Source organism: Gavia stellata, chromosome 3, assembly GCF_030936135.1.
Source record: "Gavia stellata isolate bGavSte3 chromosome 3, bGavSte3.hap2, whole genome shotgun sequence".
Classification (NCBI taxonomy): Eukaryota; Metazoa; Chordata; class Aves; order Gaviiformes; family Gaviidae; genus Gavia; species Gavia stellata.
The window spans coordinates 318,443-335,878 of NC_082596.1; the positions used below are offsets into that span (position 1 = coordinate 318,443).

General features: G+C 73.0%; 3 protein-coding genes across 3 annotated transcripts; all 3 read right to left on the minus strand.

Moving 5' to 3' along the window:
- Nucleotides 1-511: 511 nt before the first annotated feature.
- Nucleotides 512-6,263, minus strand: LOC132322066 (sphingomyelin phosphodiesterase 5-like). The gene is made up of 9 exons (XM_059836250.1): nt 6,236-6,263; nt 4,790-5,032; nt 2,722-3,716; nt 2,565-2,637; nt 2,326-2,466; nt 2,128-2,217; nt 1,922-1,985; nt 681-834; nt 512-607 (listed from the first exon to the last, which is right to left on the minus strand). Exons 1-9 carry the CDS (start codon nt 6,261-6,263, stop codon nt 512-514), a joined length of 1,884 nt encoding a protein of 627 aa, XP_059692233.1.
- A 1,940-nt stretch (nt 6,264-8,203) lies between these two features.
- Nucleotides 8,204-10,916, minus strand: SPATC1 (spermatogenesis and centriole associated 1). Its single transcript, XM_059836251.1, has 5 exons — nt 10,652-10,916; nt 10,395-10,571; nt 9,296-9,649; nt 8,651-8,790; nt 8,204-8,527 (listed from the first exon to the last, which is right to left on the minus strand). The coding sequence occupies exons 1-5, from the start codon at nt 10,914-10,916 to the stop codon at nt 8,204-8,206; spliced, it is 1,260 nt and encodes a 419-aa protein (XP_059692234.1).
- A 3,001-nt stretch (nt 10,917-13,917) lies between these two features.
- On the minus strand, nt 13,918-16,521 carry GRINA (glutamate ionotropic receptor NMDA type subunit associated protein 1). Its single transcript, XM_059815442.1, has 6 exons — nt 16,197-16,521; nt 15,467-15,579; nt 15,185-15,385; nt 14,710-14,838; nt 14,409-14,552; nt 13,918-14,176 (listed from the first exon to the last, which is right to left on the minus strand). Exons 1-6 carry the CDS (start codon nt 16,519-16,521, stop codon nt 14,027-14,029), a joined length of 1,062 nt encoding a protein of 353 aa, XP_059671425.1. The 3' UTR covers nt 13,918-14,026.
- Nucleotides 16,522-17,436: the final 915 nt, after the last annotated feature.

A 17,436-nucleotide genomic window follows, 5' to 3' on the forward strand; every position in this document is an offset into this window, starting at 1 on the left:
GTCCCTGTCCTGGTGACGGTGGGGGGCAGCCCCCACGCGCCGTGGGGCCGGTGCCGGCGCAGCACCACCCGCTGCGCTCGAGGCCTTTATTTCGCTCCGGTTGCTAAAAATGCAGCTGGCACCAGCCCTGCCGGACCGCTGCCGGACCGCTGCCAGACCACTGCCGGACCGCTGCCGGACCACTGCCGGACCACTGCCCGACCGCTGCCGGACCACCGCCCAACCACTGCCCAACCGCTGCCGGACCACTGCCCCGCCTCAGCACCCAGGGGCTGTGGCGGTGGGCACAGCCATGCACCGCGGAGGCTCCACCGCGTCCCACACCAGTCCCATGGGACGCCGGCACGTGGCGGTGCAGCCGACACACGTGGGCCCCGGGACCCGTCCCCCACGTCCCCATGGGGTGCCAGCACCCCACCTTGCATGCCAGTGGGCCCGGACCCCCTGCTGCGCCGGTGCCGGCTCCGGTGCTGGGAGGATGCGCCGGGCGGGTGCCCGCTGCAGCGGCGGCTCAGGGGGGCGCGGGGGCCACGTCGAGCCGCAGGGCCACGGGCAGGTGGTCGGAGCGGGTGGCCAGCTGGGTGATGACGGAGACCCCCGCCACCTCCTGCCGGGGAGAGGGGCCGTCAGGGCGGGGGACACGGAGGGGCACGGGCACCCCCCGCTCCGCCGGCACTCACCGTCCGCAGCGGCTGGGCGCCGTGGTGCTGGCGGTAGAGGATGTAATCCACGCGCCGGCCCTGCCAGGGGCTGGGGGCCGCCGGGTCGGGCTGCCCGCTGGAGAGGATCGGGCCCGCCAGGTACCGCTGCCGCCCCGCCAGCTGCGAGAGGGTCCTGCGGAGCGGGGACGCGGTGGCACCGGGATGCGGTGGCATGGGGATATGGTGGGACAGGGACATGGCATGGGGAGGTGGTGGCATGAGGGCATGGTGGCATGAGGACATGGTGGCACGGGGACGTGGTCGCATGGGGACACGGTGGCACAGGGGACCTGGTGGCATGGGGACACACTGGCATGGGGACACAGTGACATGGGGACACAGTGACATGGGGACACGGTGGCATGGGGATGCAGTGGCATGGGGAGGTGGTAGCATGAGGAGATGGTGGTATGGGGACGTGGTGGCATGGGGACATGGTGGCATGGGGACACAGTGGCACAGGGGACCTGGTGGCATGGGGACACAGTGACATGGGGACAAAACGGCATGGGGATGTGGTGGCACAGGGACATGGTGGCATGTGGATGCAGTGGCATGGGGACGCAGTGGCATGGGGATGTGGTGGCATGGGGACGCGGTGGCATGGGGATGCAGTGGCATGGGGACGCAGTGGCATGGGGATGTGGTGGCATGGGGACGCGGTGGCATGGGGATGCAGTGACATGGGGACAAATTGGCATGGGGATGCAGTGGCACAGGGACGTGGTGGCATGGGGACATGGTGGCACGGGGATGCAGTGGCATGGGGACACGGTGGCATGGGGACACAGTGATATGGGGACATAGTGGCATGGGGACATGGTGGCAAGGGGACGTGGTGGTATGGGAACGTGGTGACATGGGGACGCCGTGGCACGGGGACATGGCACGGGGATGCGGTGACATGGGGACACAGTGGCACAGGGACGTGGTGGCATGGGGACATGGTGGCATGGGGATACAGTGATATGGGGACATGGTGACATGGGGACATGGTGGCACGGGGACGTGGTGGCACGGGGAGGCGGTGGCACAAGGACATGGTGGCCCGGGGATGGAGGGACCCCGCCGCCGGCATCGCCCCCTCTCCGGGCAGTGGGGCGTGGCTGGAGCACCCCCCTTCCCCCACCCAGGGCTGCGGGTGGCCTTTCCCGCGGGACCCCAGCGCCGTCCCCCGCCGCGTCCCCCCGCCGCGTCCCCCCGCCGTGTCCCCACGTCACCTCTTCAGCTTCTCCGGGGTGGACACGGGCTCCTCGTAGATCTTCAGGTAGTTGAGCAGGGTGCCTGCGGGCGGGGAGGGGCCGTGAACGGGACCCACGTCGCGTCCCCCCGCCACGTCCCCCTCCCTCGGCGCTGCCGTGAGGGGAGGAGGGTGCCCCGGGGAGGGGCTGGGGAGGGGGCCAGGGTGGGGGAGGCTGGCTCCCACCTATGGCCCAGGGCGCGTCCTGCCCCGGCCCCCGGCGGCAGGGGTCCCGGTACACCTCGAAGATCCGGTGCCTCTGGTTGCGCTCGTCACCTGCGGGGAGGGGGACACGTCGCCGCCGTCACCCCCCCCCAGACCCCCCGTCCCCCCAAACCGCTGCCGCCCCCCGGCCCCGCAGCCCCCCGTGGCCCCCGCCCCGACCTCGGGAGCAGTTGTCGAAGTTGAGGTCCCCGCAGAGGACGTCGAAGGCCACCACGTCCCCGCGCTGCTCCTGCGCCTCCCGGAAGAGCTGCAGCCAGCGCAGCCCCAGCGTCAGCTGCGCGTCCCGGATGGCGCCGTCGGCTGCGATGGTGGGGGGACAGACGGCGTCACCGCCCGCCCCGGCACCGCCGGGACCCCCCCTCGGCAGCGGTGGGTGGGAGCGCGGCCGCCCCCCTCACCTGCGGGCGCCTGCAGGTGGGTGCAGCCGATGTAGCCCACGACCCTCTGCCCCTGCGCCGAGCCCAGCAGCACCTGCGGGGACGCAGCACCCTCAGCGGGGAAATGCGGCGGGAGCGGGCAGCGCCCTGCCCGCGGCGGGGCGGGGGTCCCGCTCACCTGGACGGCGAGCAGCCCCTTGGCGGCCAGGGCGTCCTCGCGGGCGCCGTTGGGGAAGCCGTGGTAGCACGCCGCCAGCAGCGGGTAGCGGCTGGCCAGGAGGAGCCCGCTGTCGAGCAGCTTCAGCCGGCCGCCCCGCAGCCCGCGGGCGCCCACCTCGGAGAGGACGTGCGGGAAGGTGCCACCCAGCCGCCGGCGCAGGCAGGCGGCAGCGCCCGCCTCGAAGACCTCCTGCAGGCAGATGAAGTCGGCGTCCGCCGGGAAATGCTCGGACAACACCGCCGGCACGGGCTCGGTCGCCTCGCCCGGCACCTCCACCGTCACGCTGCCGGGGGGCTGCCGCGGGGTGCAGAGGGTCCCGCCGTAGCTGTTGGCTCCGCCATGTCGTGGCTCAACCAGGCCGGCCCAGGCGCCGGGGGGGTCTGGTGGTGCCGGAGCGAGGTGGCGGGCGATGTAGGCGGCGCGCTGCGGCGTCTGCCCCAGGTTGCTGAACTTGGCCAGGCCGCTGGGCAGCAGGCAGAGGTTGGCGCTGACAAAGGTGAAGGTCCGGCGCTGCCGCAGGTCCCACGGCTCCGCCGGCGCCGTGCCCGCCGTGTACTGGTAGGCGAAGGGCCGCCGCACCGCCTGCACCGGCAGCCAGAGCAGCAGTCCCAGCACGGCCACGGGCAGCGTGAGCAGCAGCAGCGCGGTGTACGCCAGCCCAGCCAGCGCCTGCCCGGCGCAGCCGCGGCACCACCCGCACCGGCTCCGCTGCTGCCGGCTCCGCTCCGCCGTCGTTGGCCGCAGGTCGAGGAGGCGGTTGACGGCCCAGAAGCTGGGGGCGAGCAGCCCCCAGGCCAGGCTGTCCAGGGCCGCCAGCGCCCGGCTGGGGAAGGGGGACTCCGGCAGCAGCATGTCGGGGGGGGGCCGGGGTGTCGGGGGGCCGGGCAGGGGGCTGAGGGGGAGCGCGGCGTCCCCCTGCTCCTGCCCGGGGGCTCCGGCAACGCCGGCGTGACCTGCGGGAGAGAGACCCCGGGTCAGGGGCAGCGGGGCCAACACGGCTGGGAGCGGGACCCCCCCCGCCCCGTCCCGGCTGCTGCGGCCGAGCCGGCACCGTGGGAACTTCCCGCGGCCAGGACCGTCCCACGCGTCCCCAGAGACGTCCCACGCGTCCCCGGGCTCTGCCGGGAGCAGAGAGAAAGCACCTGCGGGGCGAAGGGGTGGCGCAGCCGGAGCGGGGCCATCAGCCCCCGCAGCCGTGTCCCTGCGGGGTCCCCGGGACCCCCAAAGCCGCCCCCGGGCGGGCACAGCTGGGGGGGCCACCCTAGAGCATCCCCGGGACCCCCGCAGCCACCCTCCCTCGGGGACGGGGAGACCCTGCAGAGGGACCCATGGGTGGGCTCGTCCCCTGGCTCCCCCTGGGACCCCCCCGCCGGCAGGTCGGACCCCCGGGGCGGTGGGAGCGGCTGCTGGCCCCTTCGCTCTGCTCCTCCGGCACCAGCCCTGCCCGGCATCACCAGCACCAGGTGCCCTCACCCGCTGCACCGGCTCCTGTCCCCTCCGCCCCGTGCCCTCGCCGGCTGCTCGGCCGTGTGCCACCCCGCAGCCGCCCGCTCACCTGCCCGCCGGGCTTGGGGGGGCCAGGGGCTGCCGTCCCCCACACCGCCGTCCCCAGGAGCCCTGCCGGCTGCCGGCGCGGCACACGACTGAGCTGCGGTGAGATGAGCCCCGGCAAGGCTGGACTGGCCGGCCTGGCCTGACGGGTTCCCCGGCGCCTTCGTGCCCCGCAGCCGCACCACGGGCCAGGAACCGGCTCCTCGGCCCGATGCCGCCCGCCTGCTTCCTCCTGCCCCTGCACCCGGGGCCCGGTGACGCCGGCCTGACTCGGCAGCCCCACGCCGTCAGGCAGCCCAGCCCTCCTGCCCTCCCGCAGCCGCTCCCAGCGTGGGACGGCACTGGGCACTGGGGGCACTGGGGGAACTGGGGATGCTGGGGATGCTGGGGTCACTGGGGTCACGGGGGATGCTAGTGTCACTGGGGACACTGGGGGCACTGGGGACGCTGGGGTCACTGGGGTCACGGGGGATACTGGGGATGATGGGATCGCTGGGGACAGTGGGGACGCTGGGAATGTTGGGGTCACTGGGGTCACTGGGGGTACTGGGAACGTTGGGGTCACTGGGGATGTTGCGGTCACTGAGGTCACTGGGGATGCTGGGAATGCTGGGGTCACTGGGAATACTGGGAACACTGGGGATACTAGGAATGTTGGGGACACTGGGGATGTTGGGGTCACTGGGGTCACTGGGGATACTGGGAATGTTGGGGGTCACTGGGGATGTTGGCGGCACTGGGGTCACTGGGAATGCTGGGGATGTTGGGGTCACTGGGGATACTGGGTATGTTGGGGGCACTGGGGCCACTGGCCGTGGCAGGGTCTCGGGGTGCCCTCAGCCTGGGGGACCGAGCTCCCCCCCCCGGCCGTGGGGCTGCCCCACACTCGCCCACTGGACCGGAGCTCTCGGCTGTGGCTGCTCCGGCTCTGTCCCACCCCGAGCGCCGGCCGTGGCACAGGGACCTGCTTGGGGCCGTGCTGGCCGGCGGCGTCCCTGGCTCAGCAGTGGGGCCTCGGCTCCGTGCCCTCTCCCGCCATGGGGTCCCCCGGGCAGGACCCCTGGGGGTCCCCCCGCTCCAGCGCACATCTGTGGGGCAGGGCGCCCACCGTGCCGGCCCCAGCTCAGCGTCTGGTTCTACTCCGTGGCGGCAGCCCGGCACGTTCCTCTGCCCCACGGCGCCGTGGGCGGCCCGGCGGCACGCGCGGCAGGGCGTGACTCAGCCCAGGTCCTGGCACTTCCCGGCCGCTCGTGCATCCCTGACTCCCACGGGAAGGTAATTTGCCATCATGAGAGCGTGAGTGTGTGGGGCACGGCTGGGAGTGGCACCGCCTGCGCGGCGGCACCGGGGCTGTGCTGGCATCCCCGCACCCCCCCGGCCTTCACCCGGAGGGGGTCAGTGCAGGCGGCTGCCGTCTGTATCGACCCCGTGGCGCGGGCAGCGGGCATTGTTCTCGCAGAGTGATGTGGGCATCGTGCCCGCGGTGCTGGCAGCAGGCAGCAGCATTGCCCCACGGTGCCGGCAGCAGCAGCAGGCATTGCCCCATGGCGCTGGCGGCTCTGCCTCGGCACACGGGGCCCCGAGGGCCATCTTTGCCCAGCAGCCGGCTCCAGTGGGTGCTGTGGCCAAGCCCTCCCTACTGCTGGGCGCTGCCTGTGCCGCGCTGCCGGGCAGCTCCGTGCCAGCCCTGCCTTCCGTGGTGGCCTTTGGTGGCCGGGGGGCGAGCGGCACCGTGCCCCCGTGCTGTCGGCGCTGCTCCCTTCCCCGAGGGCCAGGCACTCCCCGAGCGCCTGTGCTGGCTCCCTGCCGGTGCTGGCTCCCTGCCCGTGCCGGTTCCCTGCCTGTGCCGTCCCGCCACCACAGCCTGTGCCGCTCCCTGGGGCCACGCCACGTCCCGCGTCCAGAGGCACCCCCGGCTCACCTCCACGCCCCACGGCGCTGGGGGCCATCGCCGACGGCACCAACACCTCCGCCTCTCCGGAGGGGCAGCACCGCTGCCGCCGCTGTCAGCTCACAGCCACCGTCCGCTCGGGGCCACCGCTTGCTCGGCACGCCGCAGGCTCGGCACGCTGCTGCCGGTGCCGGGAGCTCAACAGGTCACAAACATCCGCTCACGGCCGGGCCGGACCGGGCTCTAATTAGCCGTAGCCCCGGCTGTGCCCGGCTGCCATCCGCCCTGGGCCAGCTGGCCGGCCGCATTCCTGCCGTGGGTGCGTGGCAAACGCCGCCCGCTGCCACTAACCGCAGCAGCCCCTGGCTCCCACCTCTGTGCCAGGCCGTGCCACCAGCCGCGTGCTGGGGACCGTGCAGGCAGGGGTCGGGCAGCGGCGGCGGGCAGGAGAGCCGGCGGCCGCCGAGCTGCTGGCGCTGCACCTTGCCCGGCCGGTGAACACCCACGACTGGTTTTCCCAGGGCTGTAACCCCTTGTCTGCCACGTCGAGCCGGCGCGGCCCGCGGGCATGCCAGGGGCCTGCCGAACCGGGCAGAAGGTGGTCACGGCCGGTGAGGATGAGGAGGGGAAGGCCGAGTGAGGAAGCACTCCGGAGGGGTCACAGCCACCTGCGCCGGCGCCTCGGGGCTGTCACCCTGCCTGAACCTGCCACGGCGCTGCCCGGCCACGGCATGGGGCGGGCAGACCCCAGCGGGAATGAGGGTGTCCGGGGGCCCCCAGACCCCACAGCCCCCCCACGCAGCAGCACCCACCCCTCTGCTCCGGGAGCCTTCGCCCACGCCGCCCTCCCAGCCACCGCCGTCACCTTCCGGCTGTGCCGGTGTTGGGGGGGGAGTGGCAGGGTGGTCCCCCCATTCTCCCACCCCCGGCACCATCCCCGGCGCCTTTGCAATTCCCCCGCCCAGGGAAGGCAACGGCCTCAGCCCCAGCTCCAGCGCGGCGGCGGTGCCGGCTGCGCGGGGCCGTACGTGGTGGGGCAGGAGCGGCCGCGGCACCTCCGGCATGACGGCTGTGACCCAGCTGGCCTGTGCAACTGCCCCCCCCATCCCCTCGCATTGCACAGACCCCGCATGGGTGTCAATACCCCCCAACACCTACCCGGGTGCTGTCCCGTGCCCCCACCCGAGGGGCACCGGCTCTACCAGCACGGCACAGCCCAGCACGGCACCGCGGGTGGTTTCCCTCTGCAGCGGGTTGGCCCCGAGCTGCTCCGTTTCCTGCTGCCGCTTCCCCTTCCCGCCACCGGCAGCGAGTGGCCCCACGGCCGCAGGCAGGGAGGGGTGTTCCCCCCGGCACCCCGGCACCCCGGCACCCAGACCCGGGCCCCTGTGCTACGCCGCCGGGGGCTTCCTGGTCCCCGAATCCCCCAGCCCCTCCACTGGCACCCCGGCACACCCTGGTGCGAGGGTCCCGGCTGGCCACGGTGAGACTCCCGCCAAGGCCCTGACCCGGCTGTGCCGCGGGGTGGGGGGGACACCGGCGGCGCATCCCAGGCAGGGGCAGGACAGGACGAGACTTGCCCCACGCTCGGGGCTCCCCCCACCGCAGCACGACGGGCATCCCGGGTGCCAATTCCCGGCTTTCGCTTCCGCGTCCAACTGACTTCCCCTGCCCGCAACCGAAAGGAAAGACCGCGGCCTTGACCGCGGCGTGACCTCCTCCACCCCGGCACAGCTGCCTGCACCGCTGCCTGCAGCCGTACTCACCCTGCTGCACTGCTGCCTGCGCCCCAGCACTGCTGCCCGTCACGGGGGTGTCCCCGAGCAGGAGCTGCGGCGGTGACGGTGGCACTCCCGCGGTGCCCGCTGGAGCCACCGTGGCAGAACGAGGGTGAGGGCACTGGAGCAGGTTTATTGCACGGTGGGGGGCTCTGGCTGGCGGCAGCACGGCCAGCACGGGGGCCGGTGCCGGTGCCAGTGTGGGAGCCCACCCGGCCGCTCACCAGAGGAAGAGGGGCTGCCCGTCCTCCTGCGCCAGCGCCTGCAGGCACTTGAGCAGCACCATCGCATCTGGCTGTGCTGCCGGTGGCACCGTCTCGGTCACCACGCGGCGCAGGAAGGCCGGGCTGTGGTGGGCATGGGTGTCGGGGCCGGTCGGCTCCGGCAGGATGCCGTAGGTGTTGACAAGGGACTCGGCGAAGGCCGGGTGCACCGCGGGGCTGTAGCCCAGCGCCCGCAAATGCCGCATCAGGCCGACGTAGCGCCGGGCCGCAGTGGTGCAGCGCTGCTCGTCGAAGCCCCCCGGCACAGTGCCGAGGGCAGTCTGCAGGGAGAGATGGGGTGAGGTCGGCCCCCCGGCACCCATGGGTGCCCGAGCAGAAGGGGGACTGGGGTGCACATGGCCGCGGCCGGAGCCCGGCTCCCCGTCTCGGCCGCGCCAGCCTACCGCCATGATCTTCTCGGGGATGTTGGCGACGGTGAAGCCGTAGAGGCGGGCGCGGTCAGGGAAGACACTGGCGAGGATGCGGCGGTCCAGCTGGAAGGCAATCTCTCCCACCAGCTGCTCCCGTGCCGGCTGCCGGCTGTCTGCAGGAACCGCCGGCGTCGGGATCTTATCCCTGCCCCAGGGTGGAACCTGCGCTGCTGCCCCTCCGACGTCCCCGTGCCCCCCACCACCCCGGGGACCAGGCTGTGCCTCGCTGCTGCTGCCCGGTGCCAGGAGTCCCTGTGCCATGGACCCGCAGGGGGTTTCCAAACGCCAGCGTGCCGGTTTTGCCCACACCGAGATGCCACCGTGCCGGCTTTGCAGGGCGGAAAACCCGCGTGCCAGCTTTGCCCGTGCTGAGATGCCACGTGCCAGTTTTGCGGGACAGAAAAGCCAGCGTGCCAGTTCTGCCCGCGCAGAGGCGAACGGTGCCACGGCATCCCCAGCGGCTTTCCTGCGTGTCCCCTGGCACAGGGTGGCCAGAGCTGCTCGCCCAGGACCTCGCTGTCCCCTGCCAGCCGAGGAGCTGGTGGGAGCGGGAGGATGTGGGGGTCCAGCGCCCCGGGGGCACCGCGCACCCCGCCAGTGCCATGCCCCAGCTCTCACCTCGCGGGCTGGAGCTCTGCGGCGGCTCCCGGCTGGAGGCGAGCCGGTCGGCGTCACGGGCCACCTTCCGCCAGGGATCCTTGCGCCGAGCGTCCAGCAGCCGCAGGTCCAGCGGCTGCTGCTCCGCCGGGGCCGGGGGCGGCGGGAGGGGGGACGGGGGGACCCCGGACCCCGGCCCCTGTGGGTCCGACGGCCGCAGGCTGGGGCCGCTCGGCTCCGGCACCGGGGGGTCCTGCGGCGGCTCGGGGGGCGGCTGGTGGCTGGGGGGGCGGCCGGTGGAGGCAAAGCGGTCGAGGGGGCAGGAGAGGCGGTGGCTGTCGGGGCCGGGGCTGCCGTGCATGGTCACCGGGAGGGCTGCCAGGGCAAGAGCGGCGGTCTCGGCCCCCGCAGTGCCGGGGGGGCCTCCACCATGCCCCCACCCTGCGCACTGCAGCCCCGCAGCGTGCGGCCGCGCCGGCCCCGGCCCCACAAACCCTCATGGGAGGCACGAGGCCACGGCGGGGGGTCAGGGATGGGATGGGATGGGATGGGATGGGGATGGGATGGGAATGGGATGGGGTGGGATGGGGTGGGAGGGGGATGGGGATGGGGATGGGGATGGGATGGGATGGGATGGGATGGGGATGGGGATGGGGATGGGGATGGGATGGGATGGGATGGGATGGGATGGGGATGGGATGGGGATGGGATGGGAATGGGATGGGATGGGATGGGGATGGGGATGGGGATGGGATGGGATGGGATGGGATGGGATGGGATGGGGATGGGGATGGGGATGGGATGGGATGGGATGGGATGGGATGGGATGGGATGGGATGGGATGGGATGGGATGGGATGGGGATGGGGAGGAGAGGGGATGGGAATGGGGATGGGAATGGGGATGGGATGGGATGGGATGGGATGGGATGGGGGTGGGACAGGATGGGATGGGGATGGGGATGGGATGGGGATGGGATGGGATGGGATGGGATGGGATGGGATGGGATGGGATGGGATGGGATGGGGGTGGGACAGGATGGGATGGGGATGAGACTTGGCCCACCACCCCTTCTCCCATGAGCTTTGGTGTCAGACCCCACCCAGATCTCCCCCTAATACTTCTGCTCTCGGTGATGGGTGAAAGCACTCCGGTGCTGACGTCGGTGCTGCTCGGCGTGGGCAGCGGCGTGGGCAGTGTGCCGTCCTGGGGCTGCTGGTTCCGGAGGGGTTCCCAGGGTGGGGTCTGGAAGATGGGGCTCTGCTCCAGGGGCGCCAGCTCCCAGTCCAGGGCGTTGGCTGCGGAAGGAGCGGGGGGGTGTTTGCAGCCGCGGCACCCACCGGCCCAGGACCACCGCGGGGCCACCCATGCCCCCCACCTGGGCTGGGGAAGGCAAAGCGTCCTCCGCCAGAGCGGGGTGCAGGGGCAAGGGGGGGCGCCGAGCCGGGTGCTGTGCCATGCACCGTGCCGGGCTGGCCGCGCAGGAGGTGCCGCAGGTGCTGCTGCTCCTTGAGCCGCCCCACCGCCCGTGTCAGCGCCTCGTTCTCCGCCAGCAGCGCCTGGATCTCACGCCGCAGCTGGTCGTAGCAGGCGAAGACCGTGAGCCCCGTGCGTGCGGGGCGGCCGCCGGGCACCGGCTCCATGGCGGCCCCCGGTCCCGGCACCGGGCTGTGCTGCTCACGCCGACACACGCCCTGCGCCAGGCGGCAGCGCCAGGGCCAGGGGCATGGGAAGGTCCCTGGCTTGCTGCGGGATGCCGGGAGCAGCCAGGGCGTCTCCAACGCGGGTGCCGGGGAGGGCTGGTTCCGAGGGGATGTCACAGAGGGACGCTCCCCGCCCCCGGCCCCACTATGTGGCTGCAGGACTTGGCCCCCCCCGGCACCACGGTGCTCTGTCCCAGCAGGCACCCGTCTGACCGCCGCGAGGACGGTACCGGTGGCAGTGGGTGAGCAGGGCGGGGGGGCTGCACCCTTTTTCCTGCCGGATTTTGGCTGACCCCAGCAGCTCCGGGCACCATGTCCCAGCCGCGCTCGGAGACGATGGGTGTTCTCACCGTGCTCCTGGGCTTTCGTGGTAGTGCCACCAGGCGTGAGCAATCACTGCGTGCCACCGCCATGGGGGACACGTGGTGGGGGACCTGTCTCCGTCCCCCTTCCGCGGTTGCAGGAACCCCCCAGCACCAGCCTGCTGGGCAGCCGGGACCGTGGTGCGGTGGGTGCCGGGCCAGCGGCACGCTGGCGCACGAGGGGCTGTTGTGAGGGACCTGACGCAGCCCCTCCTGCTGCTGGGACCCCCAGGAGGGCTGTGCCGGCAGCTCCTTGCCACACCCCTGCCACCCCAGGTGGCCCGGCAAGGCCCGGCGTGCCGGCACTCTCCCCAGAGAGCCTGACCAGCTCCGTCTTCCCCGTGGTCATCTCATCTGCCAGCACCACCAGTCCACCAGCACCGTGCTGCCCTGGTGCCGAGGGGCCAGCAGAAGAGACACTCAGCACCGTGCTGGCATCCTACCAGCTCAGCGCCGGAGCAGCCATCAACCGCCACTCCTTCATTGCCAGCGGCCTGGCCTCCCGGCTGCTGGAGGAGCTCCTGAGCCAGCAGCTGCCGGGGGCTGAGCCGGGGCCGGCTGAGGGCCCCAAGGAGCGGTGCCATGCCACCGCCGCCGCCTCCTCCTCTATGGAGAGGCTGTGCCGGCACGACCGCCACTTCCAGTGGGACAAGGAGTGCTTCCAGTAGCAGGGCTGGGTGCTGGCTGCCAGGATGGACCGCTGCATCAAGATGACACTGTGCAACGGCCAACCCTGGGCGAGCCGGCGCAAGGGGTGCCAGGACCAGGGGAACAGGGCGCAGCCGTGCCGCGAGGCCTGCGGGCACCTCTGCCGCAGCCCGGCCGGGCACGCCACCCATGGCTGCTGCACCCAGGTGGAGACACTGACCAGCGCCTGCCCATGGGACGTGTACCAGGGCGCCGTCTCCTACCCCTCCTGCAAGCCATGCGGCAAGCGTGGGCACAGCCAGGGACCAGCAGGCCAGCCCCCCCCGCCCTGGCCCGGTGCCTTGGCGCCAGCCTGGAGCTAGCCCCCGCTGCGCCTGGCAGCGCACAGAGAAGTGCTGGTGCTCCCTGCGGGACACGCCAGCCGCCCGGCTAGCCCATGGCACCGCGAGCGTCCCCAGGCCCGACCAGCCCTCCTGCGCCGGCACCGCCTGTGCCATGCTGAGCCCCGAGCCATGGCACTGCCAGGGAGCTGCTGGCTCCCTGCCCAGGGTGGGCAAGGAGCCCCCCCGGGAGCCAGAGCTCACCCAGCAGCCCCGTGCCCACCAGGTGGGCATCGGTGTGCCGGCCCGGTGCAGACCCATCCATGGCCGGACACAACCCTCGCCCTCTGGTGCAGAGCCCCTTGCCACAGCGCCGCCAGTTCCCTGCCTCTTCCCTCCCAGCTGCAGGGCTCCACCGGGACGCTGCGCTGCCACAACGGGAGCCGGCACACGGCTGCAGCTGTGGCGCGAACTGAGAGGGAGAGGCAGGACGAGTGCTGCCGGGGTCCAGGACTGCCAACAGCCCCCCCGGGACCCCCACGGCTGCTCCCGGGGCCAGGGCTGGCTGCCGGCAGAGGCCTCGGAGCGCAGCGCAGCCGGGGCACAGGCAGCAGCCCAGCTCTGCTGGGGCGGCAGAGCCAGGGGCCATGACGGTGAGGGGGGCAGGCGGCGCAGCGGACGCAGCCGAGCTCCCCGTTGCTGAATATATCCCTGCCGGTGGCCAACCACGAGTGCCACACGCTGCCGCGGCTGAACCGGCCCAGGGATGTGGGGAGATGGGTGACGCGGGTCCCCAGCCCTAAAAGGCTGCAGCACCCTTGGCGGGTGCTTCTCCGCCCGGGCCCTGCCAGCGTCGGTGGGGAAAGGGGAGCCGGAGCCGGTGGAGGTGAACTAGACGGAGGTTTATTAACAGCAGGAGCTGGAGCCACAGAACGGGGGAAGAACGGAGCCGCGGCCGCGTGGGGAGGGGGCCAGGGCCGGGACCCCCACGCTGCCTGGGCGCGGACGGGCAGGGACGGGCAGGGACGGCGGCTCGGGCCCTGAGAGGGTGCCGGGTCCCCGCAGGGACGCTCTGGCCGTGACGGGTGCCCAGCGCGAGGACCCCCCCCGCCCGCCCGAGTGGCGGGACCCTGCCCTCAGCCCGAGGGGGGGCTGGGGAGCCGGGGGGGCCGCCGGCGCTGGCCCTGCCTGCGCGGCCGGGGGGGCGGCGAGGGGCGAGGGCAGCGCGTGCGCGGGGGGAGCGGGACGGAGGGGATGAGCTCCACCGCGGGCGGGGGGGAAAGTGCTTCCAGTCCTCGTTCAACGCAAGGGGGGGGAAGGCCGTATTCACAGCGGGGGGGAAGCAGAGGGCCAGGGCAGGGGGCTGCTGGGGGGGCAGGAGGGGCAGTGGGCGGCTGCGGCACACCGGCAGGCACCGGCAAGCGCCGCCTGCCTCGCACTTGCCTCCCGGCAAGGGGACAGAGCTGTCACCCGGGGACCCTCCCACCTCGGGAGCCCCCCCACCTCGGGGGCCCCCGTGCCGCCCCCCGGCCCGGCGAGCCACCGCAGCCGCTCCCGGCCGGGGCCGGGGAGGTGGCCGGGGTCAAAGAAACTCTAACGGGTGAACCGACGAGGGGGTGCAATGAGAACACCAAACAAAACCGGCTAGAGGGGCGGTGGGGGGGGACACGAACCGAGACGTGCGCCGTGGGGCGGTGGGGGGGCCGCGGCGGGGGGGCCGCTACTCCTTGGCCCGGCCGATGATGGCCAGGATGTAGAGGAAGATGTTGATGATGTCTGTGTAGAGGTTGAGGGCGGCGAAGACGTACTCCTCGGGGCTGAGCGCCAGCTGCTTGTTCCCCAGGATCATCTGCGTGTCCACCGCCAGGAACTGCCGGAGAGGGGACGTCGTCGGGGGGCGCACGGAGCCGGGCAGGGGCTGGGGGGGACGCCAGCAGCACCCCACACAACCAAGCAGCCGCCCCACGAGCGGGTCCCTTGCCCCCCCTGGGCCCGGGTCCTGCGCACACCCCCCCCCGCCCCAGCCTGGGTCCCCGGGGATCCGGCAGACGGCTCGGCCCCCCCCAGGGGCAGGGGAGGACGGGGCCCCCCCCGGCACTCACGCAGGTGAAGAGCAGGGCCCCCAGGGACGCGTAGATGATGTCCATGATGCGGTTCCGGATGAAGATGCAGAGGATGGAGAAGACGATGAGGACGACGAGGCAGATGATGAGCACGCCCCGGCAGGAGGTGAAGTCGTACTTGGTCTGTGAGACGGGGGAGAGTAAGCCGGGAGCCGGGGGGGTCGTACACCCGGTTCGGAGCCCCCCAGCAGGGAGCCAGGGGGGTCGTACACCCGGTTCGGAGCCCCCCAGAAGGGAGCCGGGGGGGTTGTCCAGCCGCCCGCCCACCCCCGGAGCTGACCTGCAGGGAGAAGATGACGACGGTGAAGCAGACGACGACGGTGATGCCCACAGCCATGATGACGGCATCGGTGTTGTAGAAGCTGGCGATCATCCCCACCATGTAGGACAGGCTGATGGTCAGGATGGACTGGGGAGCAGATGGGCACCGTGTCATGCCGGCTCGGCCGCACGCCCCCCCCTTTGCCGGCCACCAACGGGTCCAGCCGGGTCTGGTGACGCCGCACCTCTGCGGTGCCCAACACCCTTCGCACAGCGCTCTCGGCTTTGCCGAGTCTGGAGCAGGCTCCGCTCTTGCCAGGCCAGGCAGTCGTCCCCCCTGCACCCCCTGAACCCGCCCAGCCGTGCCCCCGTCCCTGCCCGTCCCCGCAGCCATTCCCTGGGCTCCCTGTGGGACCTTGGGCATCCCCAGGGCTGTGGGGCTGAGGCTGCCGAAGCCGCGTCCGAGCGTGCCGCCACCCCGGCACGGTGCTTACCAGGGCCACCAGGTTCCAGGGGTGCTTGCGGCGGAAATCCCCGCAGCAGCTGAGGACGATGAGGGAGATGAAGAAGACGGCGTAGGAGACGTAGTACGTCCAGACATTGCGCTGCACGAAGCCCTTCACGCCTTTCACGAAGGTGAAGATGGCCACGAAGGCGAAGGTGATGGTCAGCTGCAGGGTGAGCACCAGGAAGACCTGGGGGACGGCGATGGGTCACGGCGGGGCACCCGAAGCTCTTGCCCCCCGCCTCGGCGAGCGCCCCCGGCCGAGTCCCACCTTGCGGATGAAGGCCTGCCGGATGCTCTTGTCGTCCCAGTGCGCGGTGGGGAAGTCCTGGTTGTCATAGTAGGAGGGTGGCCCGTCCTCGTGGTAGGTGCTGTGCAGGGGGGCTGCGGGGAAGGGAGGGCGGGTGAAGGGGGCTGAGGGGGCTGCCTGCACCGCCGCGGCACGCCGAGTCCCTGTCCTAGGGCCTGCCTGCCCCTGCCTGCCGGGGTGGCTGCTCACCGACTCGGGTAACCACGATGCCCGGTCTCCACGGCCCACGGTGGGGCCCGGCTCTGGCTGGCGGCAGCGAGAGAAAAGGAGAGACGGGGCTGAGGGGGCCGGGGGGGCCCCAGGGGCTGGGGGGAGCGGACCTCTGTGCCCCCCAAAGCCGAGCTTCATGCCGGCGTGCCCACCGAGCCGAGAGCTCCAGGCAGTGTCCCCTCTCCCGGGGCCATAGTCAGCACCCTCCTCCGGTGGGCAGAGGCACCCCAGGGTGCCCCCCGGGGCTGGGCTCGTCTCTGGGGGCTCGCGGGACAAGACGCCTTCCCCCGGGGGTCCCCACAGCCCCGCTCGGGCACCCTGAGCTGCCCTACCAGCCGGACCCCACCTCGCCCACCCGTGCCGGCCACGCGGCGGGACCTGGCCCTGCCCAGCCGAAACGGGGCCGAAACACTGGACCCCCCCAGGCCGCCGGCCGCGCCTGCCAGGGCCCCCCCCCCCCTCCCCGAGCCCCGTTACTTACAGTCTTGGTCCCCGGGGACCATGGGCTGCGGCTGGGCGTAGGGCGGCTGGGCGTAGGGGCCCTGGGGGTACGGCCCCGCCGGCGGGTAGGGCCCGGGGGGGTACGGCCCCGGGGGGGGGTACGGCCCGGCGGGGGGGTACGGCCCCGGGGGGGGGTACGGCCCCGGCCCCTGTGGGAAGCCCGGCTGGTTGTAGGGCGCCGGGGCGAACTGGGGCTGGGGGTAGGGGGCGGCGGGGTAGGGGGGCTGCGCGTAGGCCGGGGGGGCCGTCGGCTGCTGCCCCGGGAAGCCGTCGCCCGTCACCAGGAAGCTCTTCTCGTGGGACATCTTGCCCCCCCCGGCTGGCTGCCGCCTCTCTGCTGTGGGGAGGAGGAAGAGGGGCCGTCAGACCTGGCGGCCATCACCCCCCGCGGCCATCACCCCCCCACGGCCATCACCCCCCCGATGGCCATCACCCCCCCCATGGCCATCACCCCTCCGATGGCCATCACCCCCCCCCCGGCCATCACCCCCCCACGGCCATCACCCCCCCCCCCGATGGCCATCACCCCCCCCCATGGCCATCACCCCCCCCCACGGCCATCACCCCCCCCATGGCCATCACCCCCCCACAGCCATCACCCCCCCGATGGCCATCACCCCCCACGGCCATCACCCCCCCCCATGGCCATCACCCCCCCACATCACCCCCCCACGGCCATCACCCCCCCGATGGCCATCACCCCCCCCACACGGCCATCACCCCCCACGGCCATCACCCCCCCCCACGGCCATCACCCCCCCACGGCCATCACCCCCCTCACAGCCATCACCCCCCCCCACGGCCATCACCCCCCCACGGCCATCACCCCCCCACGGCCATCACCCCCCCCCACGGCCATCACCCCCCCACACGGCCATCACCCCCCACGGCCATCACCCCCCCCCACGGCCATCACCCCCCCACGGCCATCACCCCCCCCCACGGCCATCACCCCCCCACAGCCATCACCCCCCTCACAGCCATCACCCCCCCCCACGGCCATCACCCCCCCCGATGGCCATCACCCCCCCCATGGCCATCACCCCCCCACAGCCATCACCCCCCCGATGGCTATCACCCCCCCCCCACGGCCATCACCCCCCGTGGCCATCCCCCCCGGCCCCTCTCCCCCACGCCCGGGCAGTCCTGGGGGTCCCCGACCCGGTGCACCCCGTGGGGGGGTCCCCGTCCCCAGCGCTCCCCCGCCGTGGGGGGGCCCG

Bases quoted from the DNA above. Each gene is read 5' to 3' on its own strand.
- LOC132322066 (XM_059836250.1), bottom strand. From the start codon at position 6,263: ATGGCCCCCAGCGCCGTGGGGCGTGGAG. The intron at 3,717-4,789 runs GTATCCCCCGTG...TCTCTCCCGCAG, and splicing joins CAGCGATCCCATCATCCCCA to GTCACGCCGGCGTTGCCGGA. The intron at 608-680 runs GTGAGTGCCGGC...TCTCCCCGGCAG, and splicing joins GCGCCCAGCCGCTGCGGACG to GAGGTGGCGGGGGTCTCCGT.
- SPATC1 (XM_059836251.1), bottom strand. From the start codon at position 10,916: ATGGAGCCGGTGCCCGGCGGCCGCCCCGCACGCACGGGGCTCACGGTC. The intron at 8,791-9,295 runs GTGAGAGCTGGG...CGGTTCCTGCAG, and splicing joins GCAGAGCTCCAGCCCGCGAG to ACAGCCGGCAGCCGGCACGG. The intron at 8,528-8,650 runs GTAGGCTGGCGC...CTCTCCCTGCAG, and splicing joins TCCCCGAGAAGATCATGGCG to ACTGCCCTCGGCACTGTGCC.
- GRINA (XM_059815442.1), bottom strand. From the start codon at position 16,521: ATGTCCCACGAGAAGAGCTTCCTGGTGACGGGCGACGGCTTCCCGGGG. The intron at 15,386-15,466 runs GTGGGACTCGGC...GCCGTCCCCCAG, and splicing joins GGCAGGCCTTCATCCGCAAG to GTCTTCCTGGTGCTCACCCT. The intron at 14,839-15,184 runs GTAAGCACCGTG...TCTGCTCCCCAG, and splicing joins CCTGGAACCTGGTGGCCCTG to TCCATCCTGACCATCAGCCT.